The 15,646-nt window shown below is 44.4% G+C and overlaps 1 protein-coding gene across 3 annotated transcripts in view; it reads right to left on the reverse strand.

Moving 5' to 3' along the window:
• LOC111975130 (USP6 N-terminal-like protein) overlaps positions 1 to 12,966 on the reverse strand; it is a 29,628-nt gene extending 16,662 nt beyond the window's left edge. Inside the window, exons 1-3 of one of the 3 annotated variants that reach the window (XM_070447183.1) lie at positions 12,736 to 12,761; positions 9,121 to 9,194; positions 8,400 to 8,481 (exon numbers count right to left, since the gene is read on the reverse strand). In XM_070447183.1, the coding sequence (XP_070303284.1) occupies positions 8,400 to 8,481; positions 9,121 to 9,128 (90 nt within the window). In that variant the 5' untranslated portion in view covers positions 9,129 to 9,194; positions 12,736 to 12,761. Of the gene's footprint in view, positions 1 to 7,831; positions 7,978 to 8,399; positions 8,482 to 9,120; positions 9,195 to 12,735 lie in introns of those variants that run through there. The other 2 variants (XM_024003313.3, XM_024003312.3) reach the window with 2 other exon arrangements.
• Between the last annotated feature and the right edge of the window lie 2,680 nt (positions 12,967 to 15,646).

A 15,646-nucleotide genomic window follows, 5' to 3' on the forward strand; every position in this document is an offset into this window, starting at 1 on the left:
TGCTTGTAGAGGACTACAGGATTGAAGGGACTACTCTTAGCAAACAAGTAGCGAATCTATACAAGCTACTGGGGGAATCCACACCCGCTTACTTTTTCTCTCTTTTACCCCAGTAGCAGGACGCCGCTCTGGCCTGATGGAAGTCTCGCCGCCGTATCGGCTCTCCACAGCCGACTGGCCGGTACTCTGCAGGGATCCCTCCCACCAAGGGGTATCCCCCTTCCCTGGAGGAATGGAGCTAGTAGGACGCTCCTGGATGACTTGGGGGATGTTCCTGTTCTCGATATTACCAACCATCCATGGAGATATGTCACACACTTTAAAGTCATGGAAGTCGAAAACAGCGTCCTCTGGTAACGGGAGCCTCATTGGAGATATTAAGCCCGGACCGGACACAGACCAGAAACAGCTTTGCTGCCCTGGGATCTAGAGGTTCCGGCGCGATCTTCCCTGGGGGATTGTGGTTGGAGATCGGATCCGGAGGTACTCCGGCCTATTCATCCTCCACGATGGATACTACAACTGGCTTGGGTCCATCGGGCCCCACCACTCTTCGGTCCTCGAGGGGTTTGCAAAACCACTCAAGGCGAAAGAACGACCGGACTTCATCAGCCATTGCACCAGTTGTCATCATCGACAGTTCTATTGTAAGAAACACCTTGGTTCCCAGGGCAAAATCCCTGTGCTATCCCGGAGCACAAGTACAGGACATTACAAGGCTGCTTCTGACCGTTCTACGACAGATGCCTTGAGCTGATGCTGTCGTAGTCTATGTGGGGTCAAACGACATCAGGAGGGCTATAGGCTTGGCACACGCATACTCAGGCTGACTGGCTCTCGTTCAGGCACATGAGAAATAAGTGCACTCAGGCTATCCAGAAGGCCAAAGTTAGTTACTTTAAGGAGCAGTTCTCTCTCTGTGGGTCTAACCCAATGAAGTTCTGGAAAATGAATGAAGACCTGGAGAATAAACCCTCCTCCTCACAGCTGCCCATGTCCCTTCATGTTGATGATGTGGTTGTTACTGACAAGAAGCACATGGCTGAGCTCTTTAATCACCACTTCATTAAGTCAGGATTCCTATTTGACTCTGCCATTCCTCCTTGCTAGCCCAACATTTCCTCATCTCCCACCCCTTCTAAATGTGACTATCCCCGGTGCTTCTCCCTCTTTTTCCCCTTCCCCACTAGAAAGTTTCTCCCTGCAGACAGTCACTGAGTCCGAGGTGCAAAACGGGCTCCTGAAACTTGACCCCCAAAAAACATCTGGGTCATATGGTTTAGACCCTTCTTTAAGGTTGCTGCCCCTATCATCGCCAAGCCTATCTCTGAACTGTTTAACCTGTCCCCTCCTTTATGGGGAGGTTCCCATCGCTTGGAAGGCAGCCACATTCCGTCCTTTATTTAAAGGGGGAGATCAAGCTGATCCTAACTGTTATAGGCCTATTTCTATGTTGCCCTGTTTATCAAAAGTTTTGGAAAAATAATCAACTGACTGGCTTTCTTGATGTCTATAGTATTCTCTCTGGTATGCAATCTGGTTTTCCGCTCAGGTTATGGATGTGTCACTGCAACCTTAAAAGTCCTCAATGATGTCACCATTGCCCTTGATTCTAAGCAATGTTGTGGTCTTGTTTTTACTGACTTGGCCAAAGCTTTTGATACGGTAGACCATTCCATTCTTGTGAGCGGCCAAGAAATATTGGTGTCTGTGAGGGGTCTTTGGCCTGGTTTGCTAACCACCTCTCTCAAAGAGTGCAGTATTTAAAGTCAGAAAATCTGCTGTCTCAGCCACTGCCTGTCACCAAATGAGTACCCAAGGCTCGATCCTAGGCCCCACTCTCTTCTCAATTTACATCAACAACATAGCTCAGGCAGTAGGAAGCTCTCTCATCCATTTATATGCAAATGATACAGTCTTATACTCAGCTGGCCCCTCCCTGGATTTTGTGTTAAATGCTCTATAACAAAGCTTTCTTACAGTTCAAAAAGCTTTCTCTACCCTTAACCTTGTTCTGAACACCTCCAAAACAAAGGTAAATGTGGTTCGGTAAGAAGAATGCCCCTCTCCCCACAGGTGTGATTACTACCTCTGAGGATTTAGAGCTTGAGGTAGTCACCTCATACAAGTACTTGGGAGTATGGCTAGATGATACACAGTCCTTCTCTCAGCACATGTCAAAGTTGCAGGCTAAAGTTAAATCTAGACTTGGTTTCCTCTATCGTATTCGCTCCTCTTTCACCCCAGCTGCCAAACTAACCCTTATTCAGATGACCATCCTTACGACATAATTTATAGATCGGCAGGTACGGGTGCTCTCGAGCGGCTAGATGTTCTTTACCATTCGGCCATCAGATTTGTCACCAATGCTCCTTATAGGACACATCACTGCACTCTATACTCCTCTGTAAACTGGTCATCACTGTATACCCGTCGCAAGACCTACTGGTTGATGCTTATTTATAAAACCCTCTTAGGCCTCATTCCCCCCTATCTGAGATATCTACAGTAACCCTCATCCTCCACATACAACACCCGTTCTGCCAGTCACATTCTGTTAAAGGTCCCCAAAGCACACACATCACTGGGTCGCTCTTCTTTTCAGTTCGCTGCAGCTAGCGACTGGAACAAGCTGCAACAAACACTCAAACGGGACAGATTTATCTCAATCTCTTCATTCAAAGACTCAATCATGGACACTCTTACTGACAGTTATGGCTGCTTGCATGATGCATTTTTGTCTCTACCTTCTTGCCCTTTTGCCGTTGTCTGTGCCCAATAATGTTTGTACTATGTTTTGTGCTGCTACCATGTGTTGCTACCATGTTTTTGTCATGTTGTGTTGCTAACATGCTGTGTTGTCATGTTTTGCTGCCTTGCCATGTTGTTGTCTCAGGTCTCTCTTTATGTTGTGCTGTGTTGTCTTTCTTGTCGTGATGTGTGTTTTGTCCTATATTTATTATAATATTTTTTTCAATCCCAGCCCCTGTCCCCACAGGAGGCCTTATGCCTTTTGGTAGGCCGTCATTGTAAATATGAATTTGTTCGTAACTGACTTGCCTAGTTAAATAAAGGTTGAATAAAAAWAAAAAAAAGTAGCTGCATTTGATCACACGGACTGGGATATGTTCCGGGTTGCCTCTGAGAATAACATTGACGTATACACGAACACAGTGACTGAGTTAATCAGGAAGTGTACAGCGGATGTTGTTCCCACTGTGACTAGTAAAACCTACCCAAACAAAAAAACGTGGATAGACGGCAGCATTGCCTTGCGCGAACCACCACATTTAACCACGGCAAGGTGACTGGCAATATGGTCGAATACAAACAGTGCAGTTATGCCCTCCGAAAGGCAATCAAACAGGAAAAACATCAGTACAGAGACAAAGTGGAGTCGCAATTCAACGGCTCAGACACACGCCGTATGTGGCAGGGACTCCAGACGATCATGGATTACAAAGGGAAAACCAGCCACATTGAGGACACCGACGTCTTGCTCCAGAACAAGCTAAACACTTTCTTCGCCCGCTTTGAGGATAACACAGTGCCACCGACGCCGCCCGCTCCCAAGGACTGTGGGCTCTTGTTCTCCGTGGCTGACATGAGTAAGACATTAATGTTTGTTAACCCTTGGAAGGCTGTCGGCCCAGAGAGCATCCCTAGCTGCATCCTCAGAGCATGCGCAGACCAGCTGGCTGGAGTGTTTACGGACATATTGAATCTCTCCCTATCCCAGTCTGCTGTCCCCACTTGCTTCAAGATGTCCACCACTGTTCCTGTACCCAAGAAAGCAAAGGTAACTGAACTAAATGACTACCACCCTGTAGCTCTCACTTCTGTCATCATGAAGTAATTTGAGAGGCTAGTTAAGGACCATGTCACCTCCACCTTACCTGACACCCTAGACCCACTTAAATTTGCATACCGCCCCAATAGATCCACAGATGATGCAATCATCATTACCCTGCACACAGCCCTATCCCATCTGGACAAGAGGAATACCTATCTAAGAATGCTGTTCATTGACAACAGCTCAGCCTTCAACACCGTAGTACCCTCCAAGCTCATCATTAAGCTCAGGGCCCTGGGTCTGAACCCTGCCCTGTGTAACTTGGTCCTGGACTTTCTGACGGGCCACGCCCAGGTGTTGAAGGTAGGAAACAACTCCTACACTACGCTGACCCTCAACACTGGGGCCCCACAAGGATGCGTGCTCAGCCCCCTCCTGTACTCCCTGTTCAGTCATGACACACGCCTCCCACTCAATCATCAAGTTTGTAGATGACACAACAGTAGCAAGCCTGAATACCAACAATGATGAGACAGCCTACAGGGAGGAGGTGAGGGCCATGGCGGAGTGGTGCCAGGAAAATAACCTCTCCCTTAAGTCAACAAAACTAAGGAACTGATCATAGACTTCAGGAGACAGCAGAGGGATCACGCCCCCACCCATATCGACGGGACAGCAGTGGAGAAGGTGAAAAGCTTCAAGTTCCTCTGCGTACACATCACTGACAATCTAAAATGGTCCACCCACACAGACTCAGGAGGCTGAAGAAATGAGTCTTGGCTCCCAAGATCCTCACAAACTTTTACAGATGAACAATTGAGAGCGACCTGTTGGGGTGTATTACCGCCTGGTACGGCAACTGCACTGCCCACAAACGCAGGGCTCTCCAGAGAGTGGTGCAGTCTGCCCAACGCATCACCAGGGGGCACACTGCCTGCTCTTCAGGACAGCTACAGCACCCGATGTCACATGAAGGACAAAAAGATCATCAAGGACATCAACCACCCGAGCCACGGCTCGTTCACCCCCGCTATCATCCAGAAGGTGAGGTCAGTACAGGTGCATCAAAGCTGAGACCGAGAGGCTGAAAAACAGCTTCTATCTCAAGGCCATCAGACTGTTAAATAGCCATCACTGCTGACCTATGAACATAGAGATGGAATCACTGGTCACTTAAATAATGGAACACGAGTCTCAGCAAAAAACGAAACGTCCTCTCACTGTCAACTGTGTTTATTTTCAGCAAACTTAACATGTGTAAATATTTGTATGAACATAACAAGATTCAACAACTGAGACATAAACTGTACAAGTTCCACAGACATGTGACCAACAGAAATTGAATAACGTGTCCCAGAACAAAGGGGGGGGGGGGGTCAAAATCAAAAGTAACAGTCAGTATCTGGTGTGGCCACCAGCTGCATTAAGTACTGCAGTGCAACTCCTCCTCATGGACTGCACCAGATTTGCCAGTTCTTGCTGTGAGATGTTACCCCACTCTTCCACCAAGGCACCTGCAAGTTTCTGGACACTTCTGGGGGGAATGGCCCTAGCCCTCACCCTCCGATCCAACAGMTCCCAGACGTGCTCAATGGGATTGAGATCCGGGCTCTTCGCTGGCCATGGCAGAACACTGACATTCCTGTCTTGCAGGAAATCACGCACAGAACGAGCAGTATGGCTGGTGGCATTGTCATGCTGGAGGGTCATGTCAGGATGAGCCTGCAGGAAGGGTACCACATGAGGGAGGAGAATGTCTTCCCTGTAACGCACAGCGTTGAGAACGCCTGCAATGACAATAAGCTCAGTCCGATGATGCTGTGACTCACCGCCCCAGACCATGACGGACCCTCATCCTACAAATCGATCCCGCTCCAGAGTACAGGCCTCTGTGTAACGCTCACTCCTTCGACGATAAACGCGAATCTGACCATCACCCCCGGTGAGACAAAACTGCGACTCATCAGTGAAGAGCACTTTTTGCCAGTCCTGTCTGGTCCAGCAACGGTGGGTTTGTGTCCATAGGCGACGTTGTTGCCAGTGATTCTGATGAGGACATGCCTTACAACAGGCCTACAAGCCCTCAGTCCAGCCTCTCTCAGCCTATTGCGGACAGTCTGAGCACTTATTTTGGGATTGTACATTCCTGGTGTAACTCGGGCAGTTGTTGTTGCCATCCTGTACCTGTCCCGCAGGTGTGATGTTCGGATGTACCGATCCTGTGCAGGTGTTGTTACACGTGGTCTGCCACTGCGAGGACGATCAGCTGTCCGTCCTGTCTCCCTGTAGCGCTGTCTTAGTACGGACATTGCAATTTATTGGCCACATCTGCAGTCCTCATGCCTCCTTGCGGCATGTCCAAGACACGTTCACGCAGATGAGCAGGGACCCTGGGCATCTTTCTTTTGGTGTTTTTCAGAGTCCGTAGAAAGGCCTCTTTAGTGTCCTAAGTTTTAATAACTGTGACCTTAATAGCCTACCGTCTGTAAGCTGTTAGTGTCTTATCGACCGTTCCACAGGTGTATGTTCATTAATTATTTATGGTTCATTGAACAAGCATGGGGAACAGTATTTAAACCCTTTACAATGAAGATATGTGAAGTTATTTGGATTTTTACGAATTATCTTTGAATGACAGGGTCCTGAAAAAGAGACGTATCTTTTTTTGCTGAGTTTATATACTGTATTATACAGTATTCTAGTCAATGCCACTCGTCCAAATATTTATAAATTCCATTATTTTACTTTTAGATTTGTGTGCATTGTTAGAAACTACTGCACTGTTGGAGCTAGGAACTCAAGCATTTCGCTACACCCGCAATAACATCTGCTAAACATGTGTATGTGACCAATAACATTTTATTTGCATTTGTTTTAAGCTGCTTTCTCGTGACATTTATTTGATACATCCATAACAATGAGCTAATGATGCACTCTCATCAGGACACTGTTGTTCAGAGGAGCTAGCCAACAACACAGCTAACACAATCACTTCAAACTGAAGCTGGAAAGGCTGCAATCTAGCTGTTATTGTTTCGTTTTACCAGTTTTTTTATTGATATTTATTTGTATACGTCCATAAAAATTATGCTGACTCGTGATTTCGACCGGCTGAGAGAAACTGCCTGCCTGTCTGTCTCAACCCGACTCCCGACACGTTCATTGCTATGTGACAGCTGGAAATCGAATTTTGAATATTAAAACATTGTTGCAAATTTTGGAGAGACAGACAGCAAGGTTTATACAAATCTCCGCTGTTGAAAACTAAATGTCAGTCTAAAAGAAATGCGAGATAATGTCTAGATGCTCGTTATAGTGGAGATGGCTGGGCTGATGAGACAGTGGACTTCGCAGTCAGATGGAACAGAGTAAACAGGCATTTTAACGTCATAGATTTAACTTGTGGAATAGACACCGGCTGGAATGCAGTTTTAACCAATAAGCATTCAGGATTAGACCCACCCATTGTATAATAAGTCATAACCTTGTTTGGCAACATCAAAAGGGCAGCCAAGTTGTTGTCTTTGCCAAACAGAAACAGAAATGGCACACTGACCAAGCCATCTGCACATTACATTAAACAGAACACCCATGGTGGATTGTGCTAAAACCATGGTGTCTGTTCTGTCACCACCTGAAGTCTGAGACAGTGTGTGTTTCTTCTGCTCCTCTGTTCAAAGTCAAATACCTCACAGACAGTAGAATTCTACAGACAGAAATCACCTGATTTCTGTTGTGGTTCAGTAGCTTAGAGAGACCATGGTGAAATCTATTGCTATGGTCTTGCTATGGCCGTTGTCACAGGTGTTGCTAAGGCCCGACATGGTCCCCTCTACAGATGTAGGATCTTAATATGATCACCCTGTTGCAGGATAACTTTCCTGCAATGCAGCACATGTTTTACTCGTAGTGTATTTAGGGTTAAAAAAAGGCTTCTAAAGTTTGTCATTTCAACTTTGAACTTTTAATTTTCCCTTGCAAAAAGTGTATCAAACTCTACAAAAAGGTCCATTGATTATAATTAAAATTATAACTCACGTTTCTTGTTGCTGCAGGATTATTTTCCTGCTGRAGCAACTGGCTCGAATTAAGATCGTATATACAGTACGTTCTCATGTCTTGTTGCCTGTGAGCTAAATTCAACTCTGTCTCACTCCTACTCGCTCTCTCTTGCTATTTCGAGAGTCAACTGTCTCCTTCGCTGTAGTTCTCTCTCTCTCTCGCTCTCCCTCCCTCTTGCTCTTTCCAGTGTCAGCGTGTCTGCTGACCCCAATTTGAAGAGGGGACACTGTCAGACAGATATTGCTAGGGAAATTGGGTCGCTTGAAGTTCGTGACCTCTAGTTCGTACTAAATAGACTGCATGACCTCTCATTTTAGAATGTATACTTCTCTAGGTTTTATAGCATTAACAACATACTCTTACGGTATGATTGTGTTTTCCTGGCAACTGACTATTTTAGCTGCTTATGTATGTCTAAATCTCCTCAACATCATATTATAGAATACTTTTCTGTTACACAACAAACCACAAGCATGCTATTAGGCTTCTTCATAAACCCACACAGACAATGCTTAGCAACACACACACACACACAAACACACACATTCAGTTTCTCTTTCTTATCCCTCTTAGAGTGATGGTCGCGCTTTTTAACAACACGCTCAAACAACCGTGAACTCTTCCTCCTGTGTGAACAGATGGACAACACACAGACAGAGAGGACATGTGGTACAGTCAGATGGGATAACTCCATGACATGTTCTGAGAATGGAATGCGTGCTGTTTAAAGTACAAACTCAGGCCAAGTGAATCAGCATCTGATCGTCAAGGATATGCATTACAAAATGCACGTGCTTATGTGTGGACATAACACGACCTTTGCTGTTTGGTTTTGACTGGTGTGGTCGATCTGTTTCCTTGTTTATATGGAGGTGATGGAGGTGGTGCAGTCTACCTACATGAGTAGACTTAGTCTTAATCTAACTTAGACTAACATAAGTCTTAGACTAACTTATTTATGGATACATCAATGCAGGCCTGGAGGTAAACAGAACTATTGCTATGCTATGCTATGCTATGCAACTAATATGACTGTTACTGGAACTTTGTAAGATCTGAACTGATGTCTATGAACTTTCAAACCTTATCTAGGAGTTCTCCAACTGTAGAAGCATTTGTTGGACAGGTCGCTCGGGTTATGTTGGTCATCGGTAAACGAGAAATAACTAAGGTGGAAGTGCGCATGGCAATTTTAGAACTTAAAAAAAAAAAATTTACAGCATCCTGAAACCCTCTGAATGCTGCATTAGATGAACGTCACCCACCGTATCATATTTCYAGATGATGTCGGCGCGTTCCTCCGCTATCAACGTCTCAATGTCTTTCTTCATGTCAATATCTGAAAAGGAAAATAAAGAATGTCAAATCAGAGATGCATTGGGTTTGCATGGTTGTGGCCAAATGTGTTGGCAAAAATATAACAGACAATGCTCTTCATTTTACGTCCGTCTAACTGACTACTGGATACGCATCGGTGATTCATTTAAAAAAAAGCAGCGGTGATGTCTGTATAAAGAGGAGGCGATATCGTTTTTTGTCCATTCAGGTGGTTAATTCCCTATTGTTGATCATAAGCCTGTAACCGTGTCCACTACGGAGCTCTGACCAGCACGTGTCCACTCCTCGGCTAAGTGTTGACACAGTTGTCACACTATGGCCGAATGCACTTTGCACGCCTTTAGTGGTGGCAGAGTTGAAAACAGGGTGGGCCGCTGTGTGTGTGTCCATTGAGTGAGACAAGAAAACCATAGTAAAAACTGCAGATTTMGAAATGTGTGAAAGCTAAACAGAACACAGGGGGTTGAGAAGCAGAGRGCTGTGTGGATGTATTGTGTCGGCAGTGTGCGAAGAGGATGTCAGGTGTGTCTGTCTCTTCTGTGGATCAGTAATATAAGCCCCCTGGGAAGCAAGAGTCCTGCCAGTGTTTGGCTGACAGTACCCACTAACCCCCACCTTCCTCCTCCCTTCCCCTCTCTCTCTGCACCCTCCTACACGGGAGTCTACCTCACACGCACGTCTCTGCACAATGTCATTATGTAACGCCAATCATCCCAAAAGTATGWAGGCAATCATTTCGAGGGTCCTCAAATGTACGTTGTGTGGGCCMGTTTGAGAAGATGGATAGCCATAGCCGACAGCAGTCTGCTTTTGACTGAGAGGTGAATATCGATTTCACGGCCCTCCAACCTGTTACAAAGCTTTCTGACCTCACTGAGTTGACCTTTTCACACATGACAGAGTGTAGCATATGTATGCCTATGCCTCTGTGGTGCTACACCCCACAAGCACAGGTTTTCACTCAATCCAGCATATGAACAGACCTTATCAGTGGGATCCCTACAGTACAAGAATGTTTTATAGTGTACTCTCCAAAACAAAACAGCGGGATGAGCCTAATCCCAGTTAATCCACACTTTCCATGGGCTGCATCATTACCAGTGTCCTGGTTCCAGATCAGTCATAATCTGGACCACAGCAGGACACATCCAACATCTGGATCTTATCACTATCTTTGGGGCCAGGATTACACAACCAACGGTTGTTATTTTCCAACTTGATTGCAAGGCAGCTTCGGAACAAAGGGAATGTAATTCCATCACTCTGGTATCTCTTAACTGAAGTTATGTGACTGGCTTTCAACCACTGAGTGGAGATGTTTCCACAATATTGTTAACAACTACATGAAACATGGGCATGATGGCACAAGTCTAATAAATGATAACTGTACTGTTTAAGGTATTCATTTTGAATACATGCAGCTAGAACAGTCAGGCAGGCACATGCAGCTAGAACGGAGTCCTAGACAGTATGGGGAGGCCCTAAAACATTGGACCTAAAACATCCGATTGAGCTAACCGTGGTCTAACCTGATGATCACAAGTGTTTCAATCAGTTTTTTTTTTTAATGCTGGGCTGGAACAAAACCCTGCACCTGTAACGGATGTGAAATGGCTAGCTAGTTCGCGGGTACGCGCAAATAGCGTTTCAATCAGTTACGTCACTTGCTCTGAAACCTAGAAGTAGTGTTGCCCCTTGCTCTGCAAGGGCCGCGGCTTTTGTGGAGCGATGGGTAACGACGCTTCGTGGGTGACTGTTGTTGATGTGTGCAGAAGGTCCCTGGTTCGCGCCCGTGTTGGGGCGAGGGGACGCCATAAAGTTATACTGTTACATTGATGCTGTTGACCCGGATCACTGGTTGCTGCGGAAAAGGAGGAGGTTGAAAGGGGGGTGAGTGTAACGGATGTGAAATGGCTAGCTAGTTAGCGGGTACGCGCTAATAGCGTTTCAATCAGTTACGTCACTTGCTCTGAAACCTAGAAGTAGTGTTGCCCCTTGCTATGCATGTGGAGCGATGGGTAACGACGCTTCGTGGGTGTCAGTTGTTGATGTGTGCAGAGGGTCCCTGGTTCGCACCCGAGGTCGGGGCGAGGGGACGTACTAAAGTTATACTGTTACACACCCACCCACCCACACACACACACAACCGGAGTAGCCAACTTAAAGGGGCAGTGCAGTTAAAAATTTGATTTTCCTTTTATATATTTCCATGAGGTTGAGGTGTTTTTAAAAAATGCCTGGAATTTCTGTCTGTTCAGGTGGGATGGAACTTTGGGACCACATCATGACATCACAATGTGATCTGATTATAATTGACCAATGACTGTTCATCTGGGTAAGGAGTGAGCTCTAGACCATCCTATCAACCAATCAGGGCTGTGTATGTAAATATCTTCACATTTGTTTCCCAACGCTCACAGGATCAGACTGACCATTTCAAGACCAAAAGAAAGCACAGGGAAATAAAGTATAAAAAATATATTTTGGAGTTATTTTCATGAATATAAAACACACACAGTGTTATTAGACATGATGATTTGAAAATACAATTACAACGACTGCATGGATGCTTTAACTTACCAGACAGGACTGAATGTCTCGAATGTGAATCTAGGCTAGACCTACTGAATAATACAGTACGGTAGAGAACGTAGCACATGTCTGCCAGACAGACAGTGGTCACTCATCGGCACAAATAAAACACAGCAGAGGAGATGACTGAGGCGTCGACGGAAGCCTACACAGTACAGTACACCTGGAACTACATGGTCAGCAGATACTGATATCTGTGACTATAAGGAGAAAGACATTTGACCCTCCTGGCCTCCACCTTGTAGCCTAACATTTGTTTGTTTTTCTTAATGGGCAAAAAATAAAAGTGACAACACACCCGTCCCAACCAAAGGAACAGAGGTCTCAATTCGGGAGACATTCTGGCAGAGGCCAGAAGAGAGACCAGAGAGGGTTTACGTAGCTGGTCGTGCGCCAACTGATTGACCCAGAGGAAGTTGTCCCACACATACATACACAGACGCAAATGGAATGAGTTAGGAACACATGCACAGGAACACACAAACATGCATGAAAAAACACACACACATTAATTCATTCCATAACGAACTGTGCATTACCACAACGACAGAGAGTGCATATGTAATATTGTAAAACGATAAATACTTATTTTTTTTAAAGGAAGGGAAAAAGTGATCCTGTGTATTTTACGCTGGGCAACCTATYCAAATCCATCTATTGAATCCTATCKTAAGCAGGAAATCAAGTTACTGAAGTGGTTCTGTTTATAACCATATTCGCCATGCTACAGAGAAAGGCTACATTGATATCAAGGGGATTATATTAATAGGGTGTCCTCAGRAAAACTGTAGCCTATAGAAAAAGCAATACAGGCAACGCACAAAAGGCCGCACAAGCGAGTGTTGTGGCATTCATCCGCGTTTTCATAACGTGTAATGTAGCATTATGTCATCAGGGGAATTATACACGAATGGCGAAACAATAAAGGAAATATATCGACTATTATTTACCTTTTATTGTGGATATCTCTCTGCGCTATCCGTGCAGTAGAAATATTGTAATTCCCTCTTCTCATTATTCGGTTGCTCCTGGAATTTTTGATCCACTGTCACCCAAATCGCGGAATCACAACAATAGCCGTGAAGTCGACAGTGGGTATATACTGGAGCACACGGGCTTTCTACATCTAACGGGATAGTGGTACATTTGTCACTGAACAGTCTGTGGTAAACTGAGCAGGCGCAGCAGCGTGGCATGCGTGACCGAAATATGTATGTCGTATGATGATGACTTAAAGGTACAGTCCTCCTGCATTTACAGTCCTATTTTGTTTCTACGAACCGACTCACCTCATGTACACTACAGTGGTGGCTGATGTGAAGTATATTATGTGCTTTGGRGCCCTCTGCTGGCTGTGCGGATGCTTTACACCAACCACGGTGTAGTGTACTCATGTGGAGAACTGAGCCCTCTAGCAAGTTCTTCAGGGCTATAAATAAAATATAACATTTGTGTCAATAAACCTATAACCGTTCACCCGGAGTGTTTATTAGCATCATCGATCAGTGATTGGAGTATACCTTGTATTTTAGGCCATGGCATGATATGGCATGATGTTCAGCATACCTCCTGAGTGCAACACAAGCAAGTGAGAATAGTTTTCAAAATATAAAATCAGACATAAAAAACAAGTGATTATCATTGCACACATTGCAGTGGTGGTACTACATAAGAATTGATCAATGACTGATAAGGCYACCTGGTCTCAGAGCATTTCATATTATTCTGTATGTAAATCAGAGTCACTCCATTTAGGATGATATGTATTAATTTGTGGATMTCCATCACCCATTTCAAATMTTATGTTTTGTATGATATGCACAAGAGGAATATCGCGGGCGCCATGTGAATGAGGCGATGGGCAAATAAGCTCTGGATGGACGCCGGCCTCCAGATTGCTCATTGCTAACTGGGCTAATCCATCCACCTGACAGTTGTGGCATATGAAGAAGCTGATTAAACAGCATGATCATTACACAGGTGCACCTTGTGCTGGAGACAATAAAAAGCCACTCTAAAATGTGTAGTTTTGTCACATAACACAATGCCACAGATGTCTCAATTTGAGGGACAGTGCAATGGCATGCTGAATGCAGGAATGTCCACCAGAGCTGTTGCCAGAGAACTGAATAAGCCGCCTCCAATGTCGTTTTCGAGAAATTGGCAGTATGTCCAACCACAGACCACATGTATGGCGTTGTGTGGACAAGCGGTTTGCTGATGTCAACATTGTCAACAGAGTGCATTATGGTGGTGGTGGGGTTATGGTATGGGCAAGCATAAGCTACAGACTATGAATGTTTAGTTCTATTTTCCGCCCTCATTGCAGGCGCTGTCTCGCTATAACGTAAGCTGTATGTCGTACTAAAGTTATTTTAAAAAATCTAACACGACGATTGCATTAAGAACTAGTGTATCTTTCATTTGCTGTACAACATGTATTTTTTAGTAAAGTTTATGATGAGTTCTTTGATTAGATTAGGTGACTGTCCAAAATNCATGTATGGCGTTGTGTGGACAAGCGGTTTGCTGATGTCAACATTGTGAACAGAGTGCATTATGGTGGTGGTGGGGTTATGGTATGGGCAAGCATAAGCTACAGACTATGAACAGAATTGCATTTTATCGATTACAAATTGAATGCACAGAGATAACGTGATGAGATCCTGAGGTTCATTGTCATGCCATTCATCCACCACCATCTCCTCATGTTTTAGCGTGATAATCCACAATTCCATGTCGCAAGGATCTGTACACAATTCCTGGAAGCTGAAAATGTCCCAGTTCTTCCATGACCTGCATACTCACCAGACATGACACCCATTGAGCATGTTTGGGATGCTCTGGATCGACATGTACGACAGCGTGGTCCAGTTCCCGCCAATATACAGCAACTTTGCACAGCCAATGAAGAGGAGTGGGAAAACATTCCACAGGCCAAAATCAACAGCCTGATCAACTCTATGCGAAGGAGATGTGTCGTGCTGCATGAAGCAAATGGTGGTCACATCAGATACTGACTGGTTTCTGTTCCATGCCCTTACCTTTATATAAGGTATCTGTCACCAACAGATGCATATCTGTATTCCCAGTCATGTGATATCCACAGATTAGGGCCTAATATATATTTTTTAATTGACTGATTTCTTTAAATGAAGTGTAACTCAGTAAAATATTTTAAATTGTTGGATTTTGAGTTTATAGTTGTTAATAATTTCAACATAATGGTTGGATAATTTCCGTCCAACTAGTAACTGGTGACCCCATTTACTAGTTGGAGATTTTGCCGCCAATGGACATAATCATTAGATTACTTGTTTTGGTACTGCACATACATTATGTAGCTTGTTTTTGGTCGCAGGTTCAGGAATGGCTGAAGAAATGCACCATTTACCTGGAACTAACTCTGCAGATAGCACTGCTGGGTGATTTGAAAAGTCAAAGTCAATCGATCAATAATTTAATAATGCTCTCAGCAAAAAAAATGTGTATCTTTAATTTGCAATCTGTATAAACTATAAGAATAGAAAGGTTCAGAACTTTTGTGAGACATCACAGCACAGTTGAAAAATATATGGCAAATAGAAATCAAAACTGGACAGTGTTCAGAGATAGATGGGAGGGGTTGAGTGGAGCTGAAGGGTGGACCAAAAAATAACAAATAAACAAGATAACTAATGTAAACTAGATTGTGTCTGTAAAATGTTTATAGTATGTATAATCTGGAAGTAGAAGCCTAACTATTGTTGTCCATTACTTAACTCCAATTAGGGGAGGAGACTGGGTAAAATAATAAAGAAGGAAAATACTGTTTAAAAAAATATATACAGTATATAGTATACACTACCGTTCAAAAGTATA

Source organism: Salvelinus sp. IW2-2015, linkage group LG15 (genome assembly GCF_002910315.2).
Source record: "Salvelinus sp. IW2-2015 linkage group LG15, ASM291031v2, whole genome shotgun sequence".
In the NCBI taxonomy this organism is placed as follows: domain Eukaryota; kingdom Metazoa; phylum Chordata; class Actinopteri; order Salmoniformes; family Salmonidae; genus Salvelinus; species Salvelinus sp. IW2-2015.